The sequence below is a fragment of the Thalassophryne amazonica genome, chromosome 4 (assembly GCF_902500255.1).
Source record: "Thalassophryne amazonica chromosome 4, fThaAma1.1, whole genome shotgun sequence".
Classification (NCBI taxonomy): Eukaryota; Metazoa; Chordata; class Actinopteri; order Batrachoidiformes; family Batrachoididae; genus Thalassophryne; species Thalassophryne amazonica.
Window position 1 is genome coordinate 93,115,977 of NC_047106.1, and position 25,944 is coordinate 93,141,920.

General features: G+C 40.0%; 1 protein-coding gene across 3 annotated transcripts in view; it reads right to left on the reverse strand.

The window, feature by feature from the left end:
- Positions 1 to 25,944, reverse strand: part of LOC117508492 (rho guanine nucleotide exchange factor 26-like) — a 93,081-nt gene that overhangs the window by 24,081 nt on the left and 43,056 nt on the right. For all 3 annotated transcript variants that reach the window (XM_034168265.1, XM_034168266.1, XM_034168263.1), the window contains one exon: positions 9,028 to 9,237. In XM_034168265.1, coding sequence (XP_034024156.1) covers positions 9,028 to 9,237 — 210 coding nt within the window. The remainder of the gene's footprint in view (positions 1 to 9,027; positions 9,238 to 25,944) is intronic.

Sequence of the window (25,944 nt, forward strand, 5' to 3'; positions counted from 1 at the left end):
ATGAACAGCACCTAACTGTTCATAATCAGACATCTGTGTGTGAGAGAGACATTCTGATCTTCTGGTCCGAAGTAAAGTGCTGTCTAACTGGGTCACTCAGATGTGAATTAAGGTTGGATATTATTTTCGTTCGTGCTAACTCTGCCAGTCACATAACCTAGCCTAGCAATGTAACCTGTGCAAATGGTGTGCATGGCTAGCTATCATGCTGCCGCCGCCAGGTTGTTTCTTTATTCTTTATTCTATTTGCGTGACGGTCGTGTGTCGGTCATACGAAGTATGCTGTTTTGCACAGTCTAACGTATAACGCCGTCCCTGTCTAAAATGTATTTTCCCAAGTCCTGGCATAATTTCACATACCTAACATTTTACTTTAAATTGAGTCATTCTCTAAGTTGATCAGCAACACAAATTGGTAATAAAAGAAATCCTTGATGTTACTTGTAGCTTGTATTGAGATAGACAACTGTCTCCATCTTGTGGCCTTTTTGTGTATTGCAGTTTCAAAGTTCAACCTTTGTATCCAGTCATTGGTCCAGTCCATCAGTCATTTCTTGCTTTATATGATGAATTGTATCACACAAGTAATGATATATTATTTATAGTATAGCCTACAGTATTTCTATAAACAAATGTTTTTATATAATTCTATTTCTAAATTTAAGTAACAAGGCTGAATGAAATGACGGCTTATTATGTCTAAAAAGTAATGTGACCTACTGTCAATAGATCGTACTTTTGATAAGTCAAATCAAATCAATTTTATTTATATAGCGCCAAATCACAACAAACAGTTGCCCCAAGGCGCTTTATATTGTAAGGCAGGCCATACAATAAGTACGGAAAAACCCCAACGGTCAACAAACCCCCCTGTGAGCAAGCACTTGGCAACAGTGGAAGGAAAAACTCCCTTTTACAGGAAGAAACCTCCAGCAGAACCAGGCTCAAGGAGGGGCAGTCCTTCTGCGGGACTGGTTGGGGCTGAGGGAGAGAACCAGGAAAAGACATGCTGTGGAGGGAGCAGAGATCAATCACTAATGATTAAATGCAGAGTGGTGCATACAGAGCAAAAAGAGAAAGAAACACTCAGTGCATCATGGGACCCCCCAGCAGTCTAAGTCTATAGCAGCATAACTAAGGGATGGTTCAGGGGTCCTGATTCCAGCCCCATGAGAGAAAAGGAAGGTTGGAGATTGGCCTATAATTAGCTAAAATAGCTGGGTCCAAGTGATGGCTTTTTAAGTAATGGTTTAATTACTGCCACCTTAAAAGCCTGTGTACATAGCCAACTAATAAGATAGATTGATCATATTAAGATCGAAGCTTAATTAATGTAGGGCTTCCTTGAGCAGCCTGGTAGGAATGGGGTCTAATAGACATGTTGATGGTTTGGAGAAGTAACTAATGAAAATAACTCAGACAGAACAATCGGAGAGAAAGAGTCTAACCAAATACCGGCATCGCGAAAGCAGCCAAAGGGAACGATATTCTTTGGAATGGTTTATGAGTAATTTTTTCTCTAATAGTTAAAATTTTTATTAGCAAAAAAGTCATGAAGTCATTACTAGTTAAAGTCAAAGGACTACTCGGCTCAATAGAGCTCTGACTCTTTGTCAGCCTGGCTACAGTGCTGAAAAGAAACCTGGGGTTGTTCTTATTTTCTTCAATTAGTGATGAGTAGTAAGATGTCCTAGCTTCCGGAGGCTTTTTTATAGAGCAACAGACTCTTTTTCCAGGCTAAGTGAAGATCTTCTAAATTAGTGAGATGCCATTTCCTCTCCAACTTACGGGTTATCTGCTTTAAGCTGCGAGTTTGTGAGTTATACCACGGAGTCAGGCACTTCTGATTTAAGGCTCTCTTTTTCAGAGGAGCTACAGCATCCAAAGTTGTCTTCAATGAGGATATAAAACTATTGACGAGATAATCTATCTCACTCACAGAGTTTAGGTAGCTACTCTGCACTGTGTTGGTATATGGTATTAGAGAACATAAGAAGGAATCAAATCCTTAAAAGCCTATGATAACTGTATTTCAGGAGAACTTTTTTATAATGCTTCTTACAGTGTTAAAATGTATGTGTCTCCTGGTGCACATTGATCGGTTAAGGGACCAAAAAAAAAAAAAACACACTGTCACAGCAGGCTTAATTTTTTTTTCCCCTTCGATATCTGGTGGTGGCCTGGTCTTGTTTAAAAATGCCCGGCCTGAAAAATTTCCCCAGTCCAACCCTGAACACTACTGTACATTAGAATGTCATTAGCATACAATACAAAGTATTTACTGTGTGCCAATTTCTTTATTCCTTTTTAAAATGCATGTTCTACCCGTAGAGAATTTTGTGAGAAAGCCTCAGTGCTCTTCACTTGTGTGCTGTGTTTCCTTTGCCCCTGTGACAGACGACCTAACTCGGCTGGCTGATGTAGCACCACTTCCATGTGTCTTGTTGAGCTAGATCACCAATTTGAGATGAATGGATGTAGGAAGCGGGAGTTATTCTCGGCTCATCCAAAACAAAGAACAGACACTGGCGGCAGTCTAAAAGATGAGACACGGGACTGTGAGGAAGGGTCTGAGCAAGTGAAGTAACAGTACGAAGGCAGGCTCACCGTGGGAACTAGTGCACTTAGCAATAAGCGGCTGCCAGGCAACTGCTCAAACAATGCCTAGCAACCACTGCAACAATGGACGGTTGCCAAGGTTTCCTTTACTCAGCTCATTCACGACAGTGAGTTTCAAGTGAATCACTGAAGTCACATCTCTACGTACGCCTTAGCTGAGGGTCACAGAACCAAGCTATCAAAGGAGGAGGGATCAGTAGGGGAGATCCACTCAGTGTCTGAAGGATCAGCAGGTAGCACAGTCACATCACGTCAGTAAGAAAAGCCTGACCAGTCACTATTAGCTACAGCTCCTGTGTCAGAAGGCACACTATGGAAATACCAACATAAAATCAGCATGATATTCAACCATCTAATTTTAATTTCCAACTAGAAGACACTCGGCGAATTCACAGCTCTACAAATCTCACAGTCCTCTGTTTGTTTGTCCTGTAGTTTAGACAAACTACATGTATTGAAATTAATGGGAGACATTATAAGGATGTTAATTATAAATTATTCTGGATGTACACACTTTAACACTTCCTTGTCCAGAGGTTGACCTCACCATAAAATTTCAAAGAGATCTGCTCGTCTTTTTTTTTTTTTTTTTTTAAGATATCCTGTTGAAAAACAGACAGTGATATGGGGTTAGAAACATGAACTTGGCAGAATTACAAGAACAATCAGAGTTGACATATCCCCTATACGGCTGTCCAGTCTCTGTTTCTACAACCCCAAGCAGAAAGTCACAACAGACACTTTTTCAAACACCTGCCTGGCTTTATATTTAATTAAGGTTGTTTCATACAGATTGGTACTCATTAGTAAAGGGATGTACAGTACCACTTATGCCAAACTGAATGACTCCATCGGGCAAAGATATGACTTGCATTCGCTGTGTTTCCCATAATAGCAGTGACAAGGAAAAAAAACAAAGGTGTCGTCTGTTTTTTGCTGTCATACTGTACTGTACAAGTGTGTAGGCGTCAAGCAGGTTTGGCAACTCTGCCGTCTGCAAACATGTTGTGTTAGAGTTACTGTAGTCATACTAGGAACATGTTACACCAGCACCAGTGGAGATATAACTAAACTCATGGGAAAGCTGAGCACTGGCTGCTGGTGCTTTAAAAATGAGATAAGTCATAATACTGTTACTAATTACAAGATGAGGAATCAGAAGCGGAAAATACAAAGCTCAAAGTTCATTTTAGAGCCTAATGAATTCAATGAATTAGGTCTGAGTTGTGTAGTTTTTGTTTTACAGTGATATGTGAAATATAGGGTGTCAAACTCCAACCCCTTTACCACATCATGACATCTGGGTAATGGATCACATAGGGGATGTCATGTTGGTGTGAAATGCGGTGGGGACCTTGTGTGCCCCTTTGCCACTACAGTAGCCATGAAGGCCCATCAGGAATACAGAACACAAGACAGTTAATGGGGATCTGGTGAAATAAAAGGTCCTCAACGGCGGATCAGGTGATGACTTGTAACAACTGTAAAGGTGGATAAAAGCTGCAGCAGGTCTTCAGACCCCAATCATCTGGGCTTTCCCAGTCATTGGACCAGGCTACAGATCTGTCAAGGATCGTGTGTTTGTTGGTGTGCAACGACGTTCCCATTTTATACAAACTCATGCACAGGCGTCTCCGGATCAACACTGGATGTAAAATTCCATCATCCAGTCCAGGAATGTAAGAGATAATTTTCCACGCCACCGAGGGTTTATCATGATGATATGAAATATTGATTTATATCTCGCATGTTTGCTTGACTTTTCAAGTATTGATTGATACAGATCAATAAAGTCAGTTCTCATACTGACAATGGAAAAGTAGGAGTAAAACCTGAATCAGACGAAAACTGTTCTGCAATCTAGTGCATGTATGTGATTTACAAGAACCGCTAATTCCTTCCCGTTATATAAAACGGGACTTGTCTGTTACTCATCACTCATAAAAGCACAGCAGCACTATGACTTATGAATGGTGTTCCTAAAACAGGTGTGGCCAAGTCATAACTGGAGGAGTGACCATTAATCGTCCACATCGAGGCTCATGCAAACTGTTTCTCTCTTTATTACAGCGTATCAAATATATTTGAGATTAATATAGCACTGTTTAAGTTGAAGAGTTCCTGGTTGCTAGTAAAGGGTTGAAAAAAGCAGAGAGAAGTTCAGACACACTTTTTTGGAAGTCAGAAGCATGAAAAAAAGGGATGGGGGTGTCGTGACGGCACAGGAACGAAGGCCAACAGGCTCAGCTCACACAGACCTTCCTTACCAAAGCCTTAAACCACAGCTAATAATTAGTGAAAAATTTAAATTTCTATTAATTTACAACTGTGATATTTGTTTGCAAGGTTATACAGTAGTGTTCAGAATAATAGTAGTGCTATGTGACTAAAAAGATTAATCCATGTTTTGAGTATATTTCTTATTGTTACATGGGAAACAAGGTACCAGTAGATTCAGTAGATTCTCACAAATCCAACAAGACCAAGCATTCATGATATGTACACTCTTAAGGCTATGAAAATGGGCTATTAGTAAAAAAAAAGTAGAAAAGGGGGTGTTCACAATAATAGTAGCATCTGTTGTTGACGCTACAAACTCAAAACTATTATGTTCAAACTGCTTTTTTTTAGCAATCCTGTGAATCACTAAACTAGTATTTAGTTGTATAACCACAGTTTTTCATGATTTCTTCACATCTGCGAGGCATTAATTTTGTTGGTTTGGAACCAAGATTTTACTTGTTTACTAGTGTGCTTGGGGTCACTGTCTTGTTGAAACACCCATTTCAAGGGCATGTCCTCTTCAGCATAAGGCAACATGACCTCTTCAAATATTCTGACATATCCAAACTGATCCATGATACCTGGTATGCGATATATAGGCCCAACACATAGTAGGAGAAACACGCCCATATCATGATGCTTGCACCACCATGCTTCACTGTCTTCACTGAACTGTGGCTTGAATTCAGAGTTTGGGGGTTGTCTCACAAACTGTCTGCAGCCCTTGGACCCAAAAAGAACAACTTTACTCTCATCAGTCCACAAAATATTCCTCCATTTCTCTTTAGGCCAGTTGATGTGTTCTTTGGCAAATTGTAACCTCTTCTGCACGTCTTTTATTTAACAGAGGGACTTTGCGAGGGATTCTTGCAAATAAATTAGCTTCACACAGGCGTCTTCTGACTGTCACAGCACTTACAGGTAACTCCAGACTCCAGAAGTTTTCCCCTCTCCAAATCAACTTTTTAAGCAAACTACGCTATTCTTCTGAACAATGTCTTGAACGTTCCATTTTCCTCAGGCTTTCAAAGAGAAAAGCATGTTCAACAGGTGCTGGCTTCATCCTTAAATAGGGGACACCTGATTCACACCTGTTTTTTTCCACAAAATTGACAAACTCACTGACTGAATGCCACACTACTATTTTTGTGAACACCCCCTTTTCTACTTTTTTTTTTACTAATAGCCCAATTTCATAGCCTTAAGAGTGTGCATATCATGAATGCTTGGTCTTGTTGGATTTGTGAGAATCTACTGAATCTACTGGTACCTTGTTTCCCATGTAACAATAAGAAATATATGCAAAACCTGAATTAATCTTTTTAGTCACATAGCACTACTATTATTCTGAACACTACTGTATAATCTAAATAGACCACCTTTGGGTTTATTTGTATGGAGAATTAAACAGGAATTACAACTAAACAAACAGATCCATCCATCCATTTCTATACCCACTTTCTCCAATTAAGGATCACGGGGGTGCTGGAACCTATCCCAGCAGTCCAAGGTCGTGAGGTGGGTACACCCTCGACAGGACACCAGGCTGTCGCAGGGCCATATATAGACAAGCACATTCACACCCAAACACACCTATGGTCAATTTAAAGTTTACATTTATTAAATTTTTTCTTTATATATTTAATAATACTTTAATAGTAAAGGATTACTAACTGAACGAGAGTTTGGCTCGGGGGGAGCTCCACTGGTTGCACTAGTTCCCCGCCAGATCGTTGCACCTTGTTCCATCACTTCCAGCTCTGTGTTCTATGTTTCTGTCCTGCTGCCACATTGTGTTTTGACCACCTGTTTGTTTGTACCAACCACGCCTTACGCCTGATGTTTTGGATCTGTTTGCTTATTATTGACTGCCTTGCTGTGTACCGGGCCCCACTGAATCCTTCAGTTAACGTTTTTACTAACCAGAGCTACAGTGTTGGGTCCTGCAATTGTGTTCAGACGTTTCAGTCTGTCCAGTCTGATAGAACGATCTGGCCAACCATGGACACAGCGGACTCAAGTGTGTTCCGGCTGGCGGTATGCCACCATAGCGACCAGCTATCACAACAAGAGGACCATCTTACTGCATTGAGCTCCGGTATCAGTGACCTTGCTAAGCGGCAAGATGCCTTCATGACTTCCATGAGTTCTCAGACCGAGCAACTTCTTGGTACAGTTTCACGTCAGGCCTCCACTGACTTGGCACCTGCCTCAACCAGTCAACCACTTCCGGGTCTGAGTGCAGCCCTACCGGCCTCTGCAGCTATGCCTGTATTCTGCAATCAGCTGTCACAACCAGAGCGATTCTCCGGGGAATCTGGAGACGCCAAGCTTTTTCACACCCAATGTGAACTGCATCTTGAGTTAATGTCAGCAATGTTTCTCTCCTGGCAGGGAGACCCTTCTATTGTTACACACACACACACACACACACACACACACACACACACACACACACACACACACACACACACACACACACACACACACACACACACACACACACACACACACACACCTTGAGGGATCTGGTCGTATAAGACCAAATGCATGAATTTCAAATTAAAACCAGCTACCTGTGTATTTAGATTATGTATGGAGAAGGCCAAGGGATGCCCACATTTCCCCTGGCTGTGGCAGATGGATGATCATTTTAGAGATGTGTGCATGGACTGGTTGTGTGCCTGGAAAGGGGGGGGGGGGTGCAATCCAGGACTCAAGGCAGTTCTGTGGTGTTGTGGATGTGGCAAAGTGCGGCACCAGCATATGCTTCCAGACTTGACTTGACTATGAAAATAATTTGTACTGCACATGTTGCAAATTTCACCTAAAACCAGCAAGAATACCTGAACTTAACTACATTATTCCTGCACTGGCAGAAACTCTGGCTATTTATCTAAAACAGACAAAGACTGTAAAGCACACTTTGTTACATAAACGACCACCAAAACAGCAAGGCTCACTTAGACCATCCCAGGAGAACAGATGTAATAAAATATCCCTGTGAACTGTGCCATTCCAAACAGAGTCTGAAAGAAGAGCAAAGGACAGATCGCTAAAGACAGATTAGAGTGCATAAAGGAATACTGGATGTGATTTGATGAAAAGAGGTGAATATTAACCATTTCCTAGGAATACAGGCTCAGGAATAAGAAAAGTGAATAATACACACTGTTACACTGCAAAGAACATCAGTGTCAGACAAGCTGAAATGTAACAAAACAAAACTGTAATGTATGAAAAGGCTGATAGACTGAGCAATGGTACAGGTATAACTACACCAGTTGACAAACACAGGATTCATATCACCTGGTATGACCTCAACCGATGAGAGCATGTTAAGGTTATGAACAGATTCCAATGAAATTTGGTCAAGAGATAAGCTTCAGGCCAAGAAAGAACTGATTAAATTTTTGTGTGGATCCTGTGGTGGATCTTGCCTTTCATCTTGAATTGCTTTCTTTGATCTATATAACTTTGATCTTGTTCCCAGAGCATCAGAGATCAAAGGCCAGTATAGAAGATAAGTGCTCATGACCAGCACTTGACAATCAGAATCAAAGATTAGTGATCAAAGATAAGTATTCAAGAACATTTACAGGGTGACCCCCCCCCCCCCCCCCCAAAAAAAAAGAAGAAAAAATTGTAATAACTCATACAAAGGATTTACAAAACTTCAGTCTGTGTATGATCCTTCCCCAAAGTTTCAGTTATCTTGGTTGCTTTGCATAAAGGTCATGTTCTTTCCAAATTATGCTCCAAATGGTATGATTTGCGAGCAAAATAGGCCTCCAAGCAAAATGTTTTTTTCCTTGGATGACCAAGACATGTTGGGGAAGATGATTGGAATAATAATCTTTGTATGATTTTATTACTATTCTTATGGGTTCCAGTTTTTTTTTTATTTTTTATTTTTGGATTAGCCTGTGTAATAATCAGGATCACAGATGAGCAACCAGAAAAAAAGTTCAGTCATCAGGATCTAGAGAAGATGTAAAAGAAATAAAAAGAAACCTCAAAAGAAAATAACAGGATTGTTGGACTTTTTACTTGCTCCCTGAGCACAGCTTTACTCTCTAAATGTGGAAAAAATGTCAAACAAAAGTTACAGAATAATGCACTCACAGTAACTCCGCCCCCAGGATCATTGGCACCTTTTCACCGGAGTGTTTGCTACAGAATTGCAGACGAAAGATGTGGCTGGCACCAGGCTGCCGTGAGCTAAGCATGCTGGTGGTGCCTCTGACAGGAAACAGGTTGATGTCCTCAGGCTGGCAGGGACCAACCCAGATCTCATCTCTCAGCGTGTAGTCTATGACAGAGTAGCTGTCCTCACTAACAGGAAAACACAAACAGATAATGTGATTACACTAAATGTGTTCGACATGGTACAACTATGCACAGTTTAGTGACCTTCACACAATCACACAATCCAAACAAGTGTCACAGAATATTCTTTATATATTAGAGGTGCATTGCTGCTATTAAAACAACTGTGGCCCTAAATTCAGTAATAACAAGAGGAATCAGAAATTTCTGATGTCCGCCAATCCGGATCTAGATCACCTCCAACATTCAGTGGAGTCTTCCATGCCCTAATATCTATCTGTGGTGCATATTTCGTGAGAATCCATTAAGTAGTTTTGACGTAATCCTTCAAACCATGTATAAAGAGAAATCTTGATCCAGAATTTGGATTCAGATCCGGATCACCTCCAAAATTTAATGGTCTTCCATGGTCTAATATACAGTGGTTTGCAAAAGTATTCAGCCCCTTGGTATTTCACACATTTTAATTTGTTTATGACATTTCAAATACAAAAAGTAAACCAGGCTTCTCAATATAAAATTTTCTAAAATTATCTTCCTTGAACTCTATCTGAAAGTAAATCTCTACAACCTGACATAAATTAATTAAAATTATAAAAGCTAAGATTATGGGTTGCATAAGTAATCAGCCCTTTGGTATTTTGTGTTGTTCATCCGGCTGCTCCTGGTTTCGTTCGGGGTCACCACAGCGGATACAGCCAGATCCGCATCGGTAATTTGCACAAGTTTTACACCGGATGCCCTTCCTGACACAACTCCAGTTTTACCCGGAGAAACACACACAGCCGCTGGTGTTCCAAAGAGGTCTCCCATCAAAGTACTAACCAGATCCTGCTCTGCTTAGCTTCTGAGATCTGACGGGATCAGGCTGACACAGAGCAGATCGGCTGCTAATCAGCCCCTTTGGTATAATACCTGTAAATAATCAGTTTAATTGCCAGTTTTCTTCAGACAAGTCAGGAGATGGATACATGAACATTCAAGACACATTCAAGACCTATTCGGTGACTTGGAAATATTCATGTATCCATAAACAAATTAAAATGTGAGAAATACCAAGGGGCTGAATACTTTTGCAAGCCACTGCATATTCGTGGTGCAAATTCGTGGTGCAAATCAGTGAAGAAGCTTTGACGTAATCCTGGTAACAGTAATCCTTCAAAGCCTATATAAAGTGAAACTTGGTCCAGAATCCGGATCCGGATCGAGAGCACCGCCAAAACTTGATGGATTCTTCCATGACCTAATATGTGTCTGTGGTAAAACTTTTGTCAAAATCCGTGCAGTAGTTTTGACGTAACCCTGCTAAAACAGACAGACAGACAAATAAATAAATGCAGATGATTTTATGACGTCCTTGGTGGATGTAACTAGCTTTACCCATTTAATGCACATGAGTCAAACATTCAAATCATATTTGTTGACACAAATGTTAAAAATATTAGAGGGGTAAAACAAAGGCAGCAAATGTCTACATGCAGTCAAGTAAATATTTTCACATTACTGAGCATGATATACACATACACATGATACAGTAACTATTTAAGTAACTATTAATCCTCAGGACTGAGGCACAGAGAAACGCACCATGTTCATTTGACACAAAGTCATTCCAATGGTACCAAAGGATCCTCAGATGAGAGCGAGTACCAAAGACCTCCAGTCAATGCCTAAGGTCACTTGTTTGCATGTATGTGTCACAACCACATAGTACGACAGAAACCACCAGGACCCTAAAGACTTCTGCAAATATATCAGCATCACCATCACCAAATGCCTCTGTCCAGCAACGTCAGGGTTCTATAAGCTATAAATGTTAAATGGACTGCATTTAGATAGCGCTTTTCCATCTGCATCAGAAGCTCAAAGCACTTTACAAATCAATGCCACACATTCACCCCGATGTCAGGTTGGTCAAGGTACTCACTGCACATGGGGAGCTACTAGGGGATTCAGGACCTTGCCCAAGGGGCCTTAGTGATTTACTGGTCAGGCTGGGATTTGAACTGAGGATCCTCTGGTCTCAAGCCCAACGCTTTAACCACTAGACCATCACCTCCCCAAAGCTCTTTCCATGCTCTTTTCTCTCAAACTCAAAGGCCAAGGATCAAAATCCTGAATGTCACTGTCAAAAGAAGTGAATCTCTCCAAGACTAGACACTTATAGATAGACATCTGACAGCCAAGTCCAGGAAGTCACTGAAAGTCTGGATCTTAGTCTCACCCAGGACAACAGCAAACCCAGACACTCCAACTCCTCACTCATCTTCTCAAGTGCTTCAATTATGGCATCCACTGATTCTGCAAAGATCCCAGTGTCCTCTGCGACATCATGGTCCTTACCCAACATCCAGTCCCTACAGCCAGACCACATCCATTTCAAACAACACAATTCACTGAAAAAAAGTCAGAGACTCTGCCTCCACTTTGCACAGCGTTCACAGTACACCTGTGTATAAGCCAGCTGTGTGGGCCTCTACTGGTGGTTGGCTCTCACTGCGGTATTGTATCACTTCCTGTTCCGGAGCACAGCGGTGTTTTGCTGTATCTGTTAGCTGTTTAATCTGCGCAGTTAGATTGATCTAGATAACTAGATAACGATTTGTTTCACAGTGTAATCTTCACGTGCCTTAACTAAAGCACTCCCTCTGCTGAATCACCTCTAAATTATTTACACATTATTCACTTTGTGTGTTTTTAGGAATCCACTAGCTTAGCACAGCTACTAGCTCTTAGCCGGTTTAGCATGGCAGCTTCTCCTGTCTCTCCCGCACTTTTCTGCTCTGGGTGTGAAATGTTTAGTTATTCCTCGGCCTCCTTTAGCAGTAATGATACTTGTAATAAGTGTAGCTTATTCGTAGCTTTGGAGGCCAGGCTGGGCGAATTGGAGACTTGGCTCCGCACCGTGGAAAATTGTACAGCTAGCCAGGCCCCTGTAGTCGGTGCGGACCAAGGTAGCTTAGCCACCGTTAGTTCCCTTCCAGCAGATCCCAAGCAGCCGGGAAAGCAGGCCGACTGGGTGACTGTGAGGAGGAAGCGTAGCCCTAAACAGAAGCCCCGTGTACACCGCCAACCCGTTCACATTTCTAACCGTTTTTCCACACTCGGCGACACACCCGCCGAGGAACAAACTCTGGTTATTGGCGACTCTGTTTTGAGAAATGTGAAGTTAGGGACACCAGCAACCATAGTCAATTGTCTTCCGGGGGCCAGAGCAGGCGACACTGAAGGAAATTTGAAACTGCTGGCTAAGGCTAAGCGTAAATTTGGTAAGATCGTAATTCACGTCGGCAGTAATGACACCCGGTTACGCCAATCGGAGGTCACTAAAATTAACATTGAATCGGTGTGTAACTTTGCAAAAACAATGTCGGACTCTGTAGTTTTCTCTGGGCCCCTCCCCAATCGGACCGGGAGTGACATGTTTAGCTGCATGTTCTCCTTGAATTGCTGGTTGTCTGAGTGGTGTCCAAAAAATGAGGTGGGCTTCATAAATAATTGGCAAAGCTTCTGGGGAAAACCTGGTCTTGTTAAGAGAGATGGCATCCATCCCACTTTGGATGGAGCAGCTCTCATTTCTAGAAATCTGGCCAATTTTCTTAAATCCTCCAAACCGTGACTATCCAGGGTTGGGACCAGGAAGCAGAGTTGTAGTCTTACACACCTCTCTGCAGCTTCTCTCCCCCTGCCATCCCCTCATTACCCCATCCCTGTAGAGACGGTGCCTGCTCCCAGACCACCAACAACCAGTAAAAATCTATTTAAGCATAAAAATTCAAAAAGAAACAATAATATAGCACCATCAACTGCACCACAGACTAAAACAGTTAAATGTGGTCTATTAAACATTAGGTCTCTCTCTTCTAAGTCCCTTTTAGTAAATTATATAATAATTGATCAACATATTGATTTATTCTGCCTTACAGAAACCTGGTTACAGCAGGATGAATATGTTAGTTTAAATGAGTCAACACCCCCGAGTCACACTAACTGCCAGAACACTCATAGCACAGGCCGAGGCGGAGGATTAGCAGCAATCTTCCATTCCAGCTTATTATTTAATCCAAAACCCAGACAGAGCTTTAATTCATTTGAAAGCTTGACTCTTAGTCTTGTCCATCCAAATTGGAAGTCCCAAAAGCCAGTTTTATTTGTTATTATCTATCGTCCACCTGGTCGTTACTGTGAGTTTCTCTGTGAATTTTCAGACCTTTTGTCTGACTTAGTGCTTAGCTCAGATAAGATAATTATAGTGGGCGATTTTAACATCCACACAGATGCTGAGAATGACAGCCTCAACACTGCATTTAATCTATTATTAGACTCAATTGGCTTTGCTCAAAATGTAAATGAGTCCACCCACCACTTTAATCATATCTTAGATCTTGTTCTGACTTATGGTATGGAAATTGAAGACTTAACAGTATTCCCTGAAAACTCCCTTCTGTCTGATCATTTCTTAATAACATTTACATTTACTCTGATGAACTACCCAGCAGTGGGGAATAAGTTTCATTACACTAGAAGTCTTTCAGAAAGCGCTGTAACTAGGTTTAAGGATATGATTCCTTCGTTATGTTCTCTAATGCCATATACCAACACAGTGCAGAGTAGCTACCTAAACTCTGTGAGTGAGATAGAGTATCTCATCAATAGTTTTACATCCTCATTGAAGACAACTTTAGATGCTGTAGCTCCTCTGAAAAAGAGAGCCTTAAATCAGAAGTGCCTGACTCCTTGGTATAACTCACAAACTCGCAGCTTAAAGCAGATAACCCGTAAGTTGGAGAGGAAATGGCGTCTCACTAATTTAGAAGATCTTCACTTAGCCTGGAAAAATAGTCTGTTGCTCTATAAAAAAGCCCTCCGTAAAGCTAGGACGTCTTACTACTCATCACTAATTGAAGAAAATAAGAACAACCCCAGGTTTCTTTTCAGCACTGTAGCCAGGCTGACAAAGAGTCAGAACTCTACTGAGCCGAGTATTCCTTTAACTTTAACTAGTAATGACTTCATGACTTTCTTTGCTAATAAAATTTTAACTATTAGAGAACAAATTACTCATAACCATTCCAAAGACATATCGTTCTCTTTGGCTGCTTTCAGCGATGCCGATATTTAGTTAGACTCTTTCTCTCAAATTGTTCTGTCTGAGTTATTTTCTTAGTTACTTCCTCCAAACCATCAACATGTATATTAGACCCCATTCCTACCAGGCTGCTCAAGGAAGCCCTACCATTAATTAATGCTTCGATCTTAAGTATAATCAATCTATCTTTATTAGTTGGCTATGTACCACAGGCTTTTAAGATGGCAGTAATTAAACCATTACTTAAAAAGCCATCACTTGACCCAGCTATCTTAGCTAATTATAGGCCAATCTCCAACCTTCCTTTTCTCTCAAAAATTCTTGAAAGGGTAGTTGTAAAACAGCTAACTGATCATCTGCAGAGGAATGGTCTATTTGAAGCGTTTCAGTCAGGTTTTAGAATTCATCATAGTACAGAAACAGCATTAGTGAAGGTTACAAATGATCTTCTTATGGCCTCAGACAGTGGACTCATCTCTGTGCTTGTTCTGTTAGACCTCAGTGCTGCTTTTGATACTGTTGACCATAAAATTTTATTACAGAGATTAGAGCATGCCATAGGTATTAAAGGCACTGCGCTGTGGTGGTTTGAATCATATTTATCTAATAGATTACAATTTGTTCATGTAAATGGGGAATCTTCTTCACAGACTAAGGTTAATTATGGAGTTCCACAAGGTTCTGTGCTAGGACCAATTTTATTCACTTTATACATGTTTCCCTTAGGCAGTATTATTAGACAGCATTGCTTAAATTTTCATTGTTACGCAGATGATACCCAGCTTTATCTATCCATGAAGCCAGAGGACACACACCAATTAGCTAAACTGCAGGATTGTCTTACAGACATAAAGACATGGATGACCTCTAATTTCCTGCTTTTAAATTCAGATAAAACTGAAGTTATTGTACTTGGCCCCACAAATCTTAGAAACATGGTGTCTAACCAGATCCTTACTCTGGATGGCATTACCCTGACCTCTAGTAATACTGTGAGAAATCTTGGAGTTATTTTTGATCAGGATATGTCATTCAATGCGCATATTAAACAAATATGTAGGACTGTTTTTTTGCATTTGCGCAATATCTCTAAAATTAGAAAGGTCTTGTCTCAGAGTGATGCTGAAAAACTAATTCATGCATTTATTTCCTCTAGGCTGGACTATTGTAATTCATTATTATCAGGTTGTCCTAAAAGTTCCCTGAAAAGCCTTCAGTTAATTCAAAATGCTGCAGCTAGAGTACTGACAGGGATTAGAAGGAGAGAGCATATCTCACCCATATTGGCCTCTCTTCATTGGCTTCCTGTTAATTCTAGAATAGAATTTAAAATTCTTCTTCTTACTTATAAGGTTTTGAATAATCAGGTCCCATCTTATCTTAGGGACCTCATAGTACCATATCACCCCAATAGAGCGCTTTGCTCTCAGACTGCAGGCTTACTTGTAGTTCCTAGGGTTTGTAAGAGTAGAATGGGAGGCAGAGCCTTCAGCTTTCAGGCTCCTCTCCTGTGGAACCAGCACCCAATTCGGATCAGGGAGACAGACACCCTCTCTACTTTTAAGATTAGGCTTAAAACTTTCCTTTTTGCTAAAGCTTATAGTTAGGGCTGGATCAGGTGACCCTGAACCATCCCTTAGTTATGCTGCTATAGACTTAGACTGCTGGGGGGTTCCCATGATGCACTGAGTGTTTCTTTCTCTTTTTGCTCTGTATGCACCACTCTGCATTTAATCATTAGTGATTGATCTCTGCTCCCCTCCACAGCATGTCTTTTTCCTGGTTCTCTCCCTCAGCCCCATCCAGTCCCAGCAGAAGACTGCCCCTCCCTGAGCCTGGTTCTGCTGGAGGTTTCTTCCTGTTAAAAGGGAGTTTTTCCTTCCCACTGTCGCCAAGTGCTTGCTCACAGGGGGTCGTTTTGACCGTTGGGGTTTTTCCGTAATTATTGTATAGCCTTGCCTTGCAATATAGAGGGCCTTGGGGCAACTGTTTGTTGTGATTTGGCACTATATAAATAAAATTGATTTAATTTTATTTGATTTTATTTCTAACAACTTGTTAGGGATCCTGCAACTCTTCAGGATGTCCCAGAGCAGAGCCACCCAGTCAACAGGGTCAAACGGTTTGGGAAAATCAACACATGCTATAAGGAAGCTCTGCCTAAATAATTAACAAAATATTGAATAACTGACATGAAAAGCTCTTAAAAAGATATACACATTATCCATGAATAAAAAGTGAGAGATTGCTGAGTGACAAAATAAGATTTTGTAAAATTTAAAGCAATTCCCAAAACGTCTTTGAATATACTCATATAGTACTATGTGAAATAGCAAAAACCTGTATTATTATTTTTATTACTTCTCAGTTTAAGAGCAATCAGCATGGTGACTTAGTGGTTAGCACTGTTGCCTCACAGCAAGAAGGTCATGGGATCGATTCCCACCTGCAGCCTTTCTTTGTGGTGTTTGCATGTTCTGGATCAATACTAAATACTAAAAGTTATCGGTTATCGGGAATCTGTAATAAAGATACATTTTTTAGAAGTTTACCGGTTTAGCGTCATAAAAGATAACTTAATTATTGGATTAATGGTTATTGAAGCTAACTTTTTGGTTAGCTGTGCCCACCACTGAGTTGGAGTTAATATTGAAAAGCATGTTTAGTGTACATTTTACATTATATCTCAATCCAAAGTGCCTCAATCACTCTCATTTTTCTTATGGATTTACCTCCACCACTAAAATGAAAAAATGAAAGTTCCAATTTTTTGCCTGTTTGCCTATATTCCAGTTATCAGTCAGAAACCAAGTGGCAAAAAGCAATGACAAATTGTGCATAGCAGAGATAACCAATGTTCTGTGAAAACTTTCTGAAAAAGTATTCAGAAACCAAAAAAGTAAAAAAAAAAAAAAAACCTGACAACACCACAAAAAAGTTCTACAAGTATTAAAGTGCATGAACTAAATACATACTCCTGACATTTGTTCACATCTAATTTAGCTTATGAAAACTCACTTCTGCCAGGACGATGACCTTGAATTTTTTTTTTTTTTTCTCCAAGGTAAAATTTTGTGGAATTGGAAACTGGTGTTGGCAGAGATTTGTGCTCTATCAGCACAGTGCTCTAGTTGCAGTAAGCAGTTGAAGATGAGTGAGAACAACCACTCCATGTTAGTACATTTTATTTTACGTTTGTCTGCACAATTATCACTTTCTAGTGTTTTTCAAATAGTACTCCAGTAAATCACCTCCTGGATTCCACTCTCTCTTTGTCGGTTCACTGTTGGTTTTTCACGCTATGTTTGGTTGTCATCATTTTATGCTTGTGTTACTCCTGTTTTGATCTGTGTGTTTGCATCATAAATAAATAGTTTTACCTGCCAGAAACCTGTGTGCATCCTTCATCTGGGTTCTGATTCCTGCTAAACCTGATAGACAAGCAATGGGCTTTTAGGAGGAAAATTCAAGGAAAATATTGCAAATACATACGCAAATAAATAAAATAATAATAAAATTGGCTTTTGAAAAAAAAAAACTTGGTATTTGCTCAGTAAAACACAATTAGGACAAACATCTAATGGAAAAGCTTCCTTTATTTTGTAAAAGGCAAACCAATAACCACCATTAATGCTTTTCATGTCATTTCCTTCTCACAAGCTAGTTTGTCCTAATCTGTTGTGTTTTACTGAGCAGATCCAAAATAATTCTTCCAAAAGCCAATTCTTTATTTATTTTTAATTTGAGTATTTATTTATTATTACTTATTTTTAAAAAATGAACTAAGAGGGTAAGATAAATATAAATGAACTAAGAAGATATATAAAAAAAGGGTTGAACACATCAACAAGGGACATGGGTGGGGCCCATGTTTCACCAGGATTCGACATAAATTACTGAAAAAGAGTAAAATACCACACAAACTAGCTAGAATTATCTGTACATGACTTTTTGTTCTTCATTTCGGTACTGTAGATAGTGTTAACTTGGATTTTACATTGGACTGAGTGAAATCAACATACCTGTTTTTTTAATTGAAAAAAAAAAACCATTTGTAGTGTGGTCTTGAATGAATTTTACAAGGATTTACATGTACATTGGACTGACTATCCTGGCTATGTGGTTTCATTATTGACAAACATTGATTTGGAATGTGGTCACAATAAATTTTGTTACAATTTAATATGAATTCATGGCCAAGATTTAAAGGTATAAATGAGGGCATTTTTATCCACATAATCATCTTTTCATCTGTTAAAATTCACCAAAATAGCTCCTTTAAAGTGTGAAAAATTCAAAATTTTCCTCTTGAAGGGGGGGGCACTCTCCCTCTAGCAGATCAGTCACTAAAACTCTGGAACCAGAGATGTCCAGCATTCAGGTAGGACAAGCAGCTTCATACACTGTTCAAAGTCACCTACCTACCTAATGGTGCTGAAGCAGAGTTATCTGTCAGTACAGTACTATCACTTACAGTGACTGAGGTGGAATGAGGTGCAAGTCTGCAGGAAAGCAGTACTTCAGTTCCTCTGTGATCAGGCTGGGGGTACATACACATTCTAGGAACAAATGCTTCTTGTCTACTTACAGTGCCTTTGCATCCTGCTTTCTCAGCCCCTTATATACAATAAAGAATTGCCATCAAGCTGTGCATTATGACTTGCCTGGATGATATTCAGACTACTCTCTGAGAAGAAATGCCTCCTCCTTTGAACACTGCTGACAGCTGTGCCCTCTAGCAAAAAGTAGAATGTTAAAATCTCAATGTAAAAAAAAAAAGTCAGAATTGTTTTACCTTGCAAAGTGTTAATTAAAACCTAAATGTTAAATCTTGTACAGTATTGGAGTTATTTGTCAGAGTAGATCAGATAAGTGCTCATTCAACTTTCTATGAGACTAATTTGTCTTTATCAAAGTCAGAAGGTTGTTGGTTCAAACCCACCCTGAGACGTTTGTCTGTGATATTCTGAACATTGACCAAACAATTAGACTTTTAAAGATAACCAGTGTTAAAGTACACTCATACAGAAGAAAATAAACTTTCAAATGTCAAAGCAAGATAAAGAGCATCATAAATTTAACACTATTGAAAAGTCATATTTAAAAACTATGTGAAGTTTTAACAGAATGGGAGAAAACTACATCAACTCACAATTAGTGTTAATATTTGCACTAAGTACTGAATACTGAGGAGTTTGCTGTGTCTCAGGCCACAGACATGACCACTGGAAAGATGTATGTGAGTGCCACAGCACAAGAGGCCAACTACAATGAAAAACCAATCAGTCATACCCGGGTGGGTAATTAATCAAAGTGCCACTTTTGCTCAGGCTTCCACAATGATTTACAATTAGCAACAATTAATTAACAACACCAGCATGACCACATTGGCTATGCTAAATAAACAGAATATTAATCAGTCAGAAATCTAACAAAAGGCAGTTATAAATTCACAACCATAGCTTTAACCTGGGCTATGCTGGGAATGTGTATAGACATGAGGGTGCCTAACATGTAACCCAAAGTTATGAAAGCAGGTGTGTAGAATTTAGCACACCTTTAAAAATCTGAAGAAATGGAGTATTTCTTTTTTAGTGAAACTACTATACAGTCTTATGGACTCCTAGGAAAAAGAAGTAAGTTTTATACAGGCCCTGAGGCCCATTGGCAATGATGCCTATCGCTAGATTGCATATTGTGAAACAGGCAAGAGTCTACCACTCTTGGACAAGAGGCCAATCTGACCCAGTTTCATTCCCCCATCAAGGCTGGCACCAATTTACAATTATTGTACGTCTGAATGGACTGAGACAATGTATATGAAGTGTCTTGTCAAGGATGTAGCCAGACAAGATAACCAAGAATCAATCACATGTCTTTATACTGGTAGCCCAACTCCTTATCAGGATAAAGACGCCCCCAACCCCACCAAAAAAAAGTCTATTGTTTTAAAGAAAACTATAGAAGATATGTATGCTTAGGACCTTTATGTTGTGAGTGATGACAGGCCACATTTAGTTGGGTGTTATATAGTCATTTAAAATGCTTTATGCTGGTACACACTATTCCTTACAAAGCACAATCCATATTTTCCTCCATTCGACTGTCCTGTCTCAAGATAAGTGTGACTTTAGGTGTTTTGGGCGTTCAAGGCAAACCTTGAAGACATTTAATCCTCCCCATATTTGACAGTGAAAGTGATGAGACATCACCCAGAAATGGGTCATTTAATGTGAAAGATAAAATATAGTGCAGCAGCTTATACACTTTAGAAAAGTATAACATTTGATACCATTGTAAAAGCCTTATTAACACAATCCAATTTTCTTACAAATTGTCAGAAACTACGAGGTCTGTCAATAAAGTAACGGTCCTTTTTATTTTTTTCAAAAACTATATGGATTTCATTCATATGTTTTTACGTCAGACATGCTTGAACCCTCATGCGCATGCGTGAGTTTTCCATGCCTGTCGGTGACGTCATTCGCCTGTGAGCACGCCTTGGGAAGGAGTGGTCCCGCCCCCTCGTCGGATTTTCATTGTCTGGAAATGGCGGAATGAAAAGGACTTTTTTCCATCAGAATTTTTTCAGAAACTGTTAGAGAGTGGCACCTGGAAACCATTCGAAAAATTTATCTGGCTTTCGGTGAAAATTTTTCGGGCTTCGCAGAGAATAAGGACTGTTACTACAGCTTTAAGGACCCCTTTAAGGACACTCGGCGAGCCGCGCTCCGAGCTGCGATGACGCGGCACAAGCCACCGGACCATTTCTAAGCAGATGGCTCTGTGGATACGAGACCGTCGTGTGCTCTTTCTCTGGTTATCACAAGAGCTGGACATCAGCCATTTTCCGGCAGATTTCACTTTTAACAAGAGATATTGTCATGGAAAGACGGGCGGAGGCTTCACGCATAAAAACCGATTCGTTTTGGAAGCGAGACAAAGGAACACCTCCGTTTCGGCGTGTCATGGGACAAGTTTGGACATGCCTATCTCAGCTTTCAATGCTTACCAGTCCAGTAAGTATCAGAGAAATTGTGGAGAGCTGGACATGTCCAAACTTGTCCTCTGACACGCTGAAACGGAGGTGTTCCGTTGTCTCGCTTTCAAAGCGAATCGGTCTTTACGCGCGAAGCCTCCGCGCGGCTTTCCATGACAAAATCTCTTGTTAAAAGTGAAATCTGCCAGAAAATAGCTGATGTCCAGCTCTTGTGATAATCAGAGAAAGAGCACACGATAGTCTCGTATCCACAGAGCCATCCCTTTAGAAATGGTCCGGTGGCTTGTGCCGCGTTGTCGCAGCTCGGAGTGCGGCGCGCCGAGCATCCTTAAAGGGGTCCTTAAAGCTGTAGTAACAGTCCTTATTCTCTGTGAAGCCCGTAAAATTTTCACCGAAAGCCAGATAAATTTTTCGAATGGTTTCCAGGTGCCAGTCTCTAACAGCTTCTGAAAAATTCTGATGGAAAAAAAGTCCTTTTCATTCCACCATTTCCAGACAATGAAAATCCGCCGAGGGGGCGGGACCACTCCTTCCCAAGGCGTGCTCACAGGCGAATGACGTAACCGACAGGCGTGGAAAAACTCACGCATGCGCACAAGGGTTCAAGCATGTCTGACGTAAAAACATATGAATGAAATCCATACAGTTTTTGAAAAAAATAAAAAAGACCATTACTTTATTGACAGCCCTCGTACTTAAAATATTTAATGTAGTCTTAGAGGTAAAATGAAGACACACATTTGAGTCATATACAGTACATGCACTGAAAATAAAACATATTTAAGAGCTTTTTGTTATTTATTTGGGATATTACGTGTTTCCCAAACTATATATGAGAAACGCTGTGGGTGCCTCTATAAAAGCTGTTTGGTTTTCTTATTTCCTTCTTTTCATTTTGTTGTCTTTATACAAGGTTAACACACTGAAATTTAGTATTTTGAATCTCATTAAAACCTCTGAAAACGGCTAACAACAAGAAACGGCAAATAACAATAGCAGCTATGTAGCAGTTTTTATTTCTTAATTAAATTATATTACAAAATGCATAGTGCAACACTGGTGCACCTGGATGCAAAAACTTGATACATGAGCAAGTTATTGGCTATTTGTTGCTTTGACATTTGTTTGCAACTAAGACATATTTCAAAAAGTCTGTTTTTGTTCAGAAAAATTCACTAAGCAGCGTCCTAGTTATACTGATTGGTGATAACACTAACATTCTTGATGTTATCATAGTTTTGCAAAAGCTACCCGACTACTACTACTACTATGTTAAGGAATCTATACAGAACTTTATTATAGTTGATGGAGTGAACAGCCATGTCAATAACAGATACAAAAGTCAGGGTAAAATAAATAAATAATCTGACTTTTATATGAAAGCACATTGATTTCTCAGTATATATTTGTGATGTGCACATTTCCCTCACCACAACCCCAAAGCCAAAAAAATACAGTTTTACACATCTGGAGGTGGTTGTGAATTGTGGTGGCATTGAACCAAGCCTTTGAGTGTGTTTTTCTAAGCACTCCAAAAAGTAAGTGCTTACGTCCATATGAGTTTTTTTTTCTTTTTTAAATACCTGAGACAGCAGCAGCAGCCAACACAAGAATCTCTTGGACAGAAAAAAAGCTTCTTGTAGCCAGCAAGTGCATTACATGCATTATGCACTCGAAAGGATGGACCAATATCATCCACAACACCACTTATCTTTGGTGATGGCAAATCAGGGCAGACTGCTTTACACCACTGCATTAGCGTGTTTTTTTTTTTTTTGCATCTGATGCACTTTCTATCATTTAATATGAATTTAAATGTTACATTATGCAAAAATCAGTTTCTGTAAGCATGGGTTGGACTTCATTCAGATCAACCTCAAGGTCTCACAGTCGTTTAATAAATTTATACTTTTGTGATGAATGGTGTATCCAAATATGAACAGAATTTTGTATCTGGACTCCAGCACAGACAGTGAAATGCCCACTGAGTCTGTCTGGAGCCTGTAAGACACACCCACACAGTCTGTAGGACACATATAGAGAGACATCCCTTATCCAAAGGGAGAGGACGTGTGGTGAGCAGCAGCTCCATTGATGTTAAGCAACTGGTACCAAAGCAGTTTGTATCTCACTCTGAGAGACTTCAATAATACTTTTTTCAAATTAATTAATTTATTTAGTCTACATTACTTCAGTGTCTAGGGGGTGTTTTGGCGACAAAGTTGATTGTTTTTGTTTTTACACACAAGTGGGGCCCACTTTTGTACTTCACTTAAAAGAGCCAAGAAAACTGGGTGATTTTGGATCCTTTAATCCTTGATATGCAAATTTGGGTAATTCAGTTTTTCAAACCTCAGTTGTGTTTTTCAAACACAATTGAGGTTTTGATTAGAGAAATTGGAGTAAATCAGAAATGATTAAGTGCACTCATGGCCATTGATGAGGGTACATATACAGATTCTGGAAATAATAATCAGCAACTCTGCGATTGGAGGAATTATGAAAGGGATGGCACAAATGTTCACCCCCCTGCGCCGCAAGAGCTTCAGTTTGAGGGCTATTAAGAGTTTAGTGACATGCAGGTGCACCCTGCTCTCTGTTATAAAACATGATAGGCATCTACATACATGTGCTATGATACGATTCAGTAAGATTACTTTTTATTGTGGAACAATTCATTTCAATGGGATAGCATGCAATCCTAGACCATTCTTAGTGTAATGTATATTTGTATTGTCAATTGTGTTGGTAGCATGACCCAAGAAGAGGGTCACCCCTTTGAGTCTGGTCTGCTTGAGGTTTCTTCCTCAAATCATCAGAGGGAGTTTTTCCTTACCACTGTCGCCTGTATGCTTACTCTCTGAGTTGGTAAGGTTAAACCAGTGATGGGCACAGCTAACCAAAAAGTTAGCTTCGCTAACAGTTAATCCGCTAACTGAAAAAAAAAAAATCTTTTTAAAGCTAAACCAATAAACCCCTAAAAATTTAGCATAAGTTACAGATAAAAGCTAAACTGATAACTTTCAGTATTGATTTCATTACACTAGCAGCTACTGACACAACAACAAGCCAGTGCATCTGTGTCATACTAACTTTCTCTCAGCCAAAGAGACCTAGTGACCTAGACCTAGTGGAGAAGGAATACAGACAATTTCTCTTTACACGATACAGACTTGCCGGCATATTATGCAAGTCTTCAACAGGCATACAGTTTTAACTTATGGTTAAAATTTTAACCAAACCAATTCACTCACTCACTCATCTTCAACCGCTTAGTCCAATTAAGGGTCACGGGGAGCTGGAGCCTATCCCAGGAGTCATAGAGCGCAAGGCGGGGTACACCCAGGACAGGACGCCAGTCTGTCACAGGGCCACAAACAGACAAACAAACACATTCACACCCACTCACACACCTACAGACAATTTAAAGATTCCAATCCACCTAACCTGCATGTCTTTGGATGTGGGAGGAAACCTGAGCACCCGGAGGAAACCCACGCAAACAGGGGGAGGACATGCAAACTCCACACAGAACTGCCACAGGTGGGAATTGAACCCATGACCTTCTTGCTGTGAAGCAACAGTGCTAACCACTCACCCACCGTGCTACCATCAAACCAATTCCAGAGAAGTTATTTAAATTAACGTCTGGCGTTTTATAAAGTGAAAATACAGTAGTGTTCAGAATAATAATAGTGCTATGTGACTAAAAAGATTAACCCAGGTTTTGAGTATATTTCTTATTGTTACATGGGAAACAAGGTACCAGTAGATTCAGTAGATTCTCACAAATCCAACAAGACCAAGCATTCATGATATGCACACTCTTAAGGCTATGAAATTAGGCTATTAGTAAAAAAAAGTAGAAAAGGGGGTGTTCACAATAATAGTAGTGTGGCATTCAGTCAGTGAGTTCATCAATTTTGTGAAACAAACAGGTGTGAATCAGGTGTCCCCTATTTAAGGATGAAGCCAGCACCTGTTGAACATGCTTTTCTCTTTGAAAGCCTGAGGGAAATGGGACATTCAAGACATTGTTCAGAAGAACAGAGTAGTTTGATTAAAAAGTTGATTGGAGAGGGGAAAAATACGCAGGTGCAAAAAATTATAGGCTGTTCATCTACAATGATCTCCAATGCATTAAAATGGACAAAAAAAAAAAAACAGAGACGCGTGGAAGAAAATGGAAAACAACCATCAAAATGGATAGAAGAATAACCAGAATGGCAAAGGCTCACCCATTGATCAGCTCCAGGATGATCAAAGACAGTCTGGAGTTACCTGTAAGTGCTGTGACAGTCAGAAGATGCCTGTGTGAAGCTAATTTATTTGCAAGAATCCCCCACAAAGTCCCTCTGTTAAATAAAAGACATGTGCAGAAGAGGTTACAATTTGCCAAAGAACACATCAACTGGCCTAAAGAGAAATGGAGGAATATTTTGTGGACTGATGAGAGTAAAAGTGTTCTTTTTGGGTCCAAGGGCCGCAGACAGTTTGTGAGACAACCCCCAAACTCTGAATTCAAGCCACAGTTCACAGTGAAGACAGTGAAGCATGGTGGTGCAAGCATCATGATATGGGCATGTTTCTCCTACTATGGTGTTGGCCCTATATATCGCATATC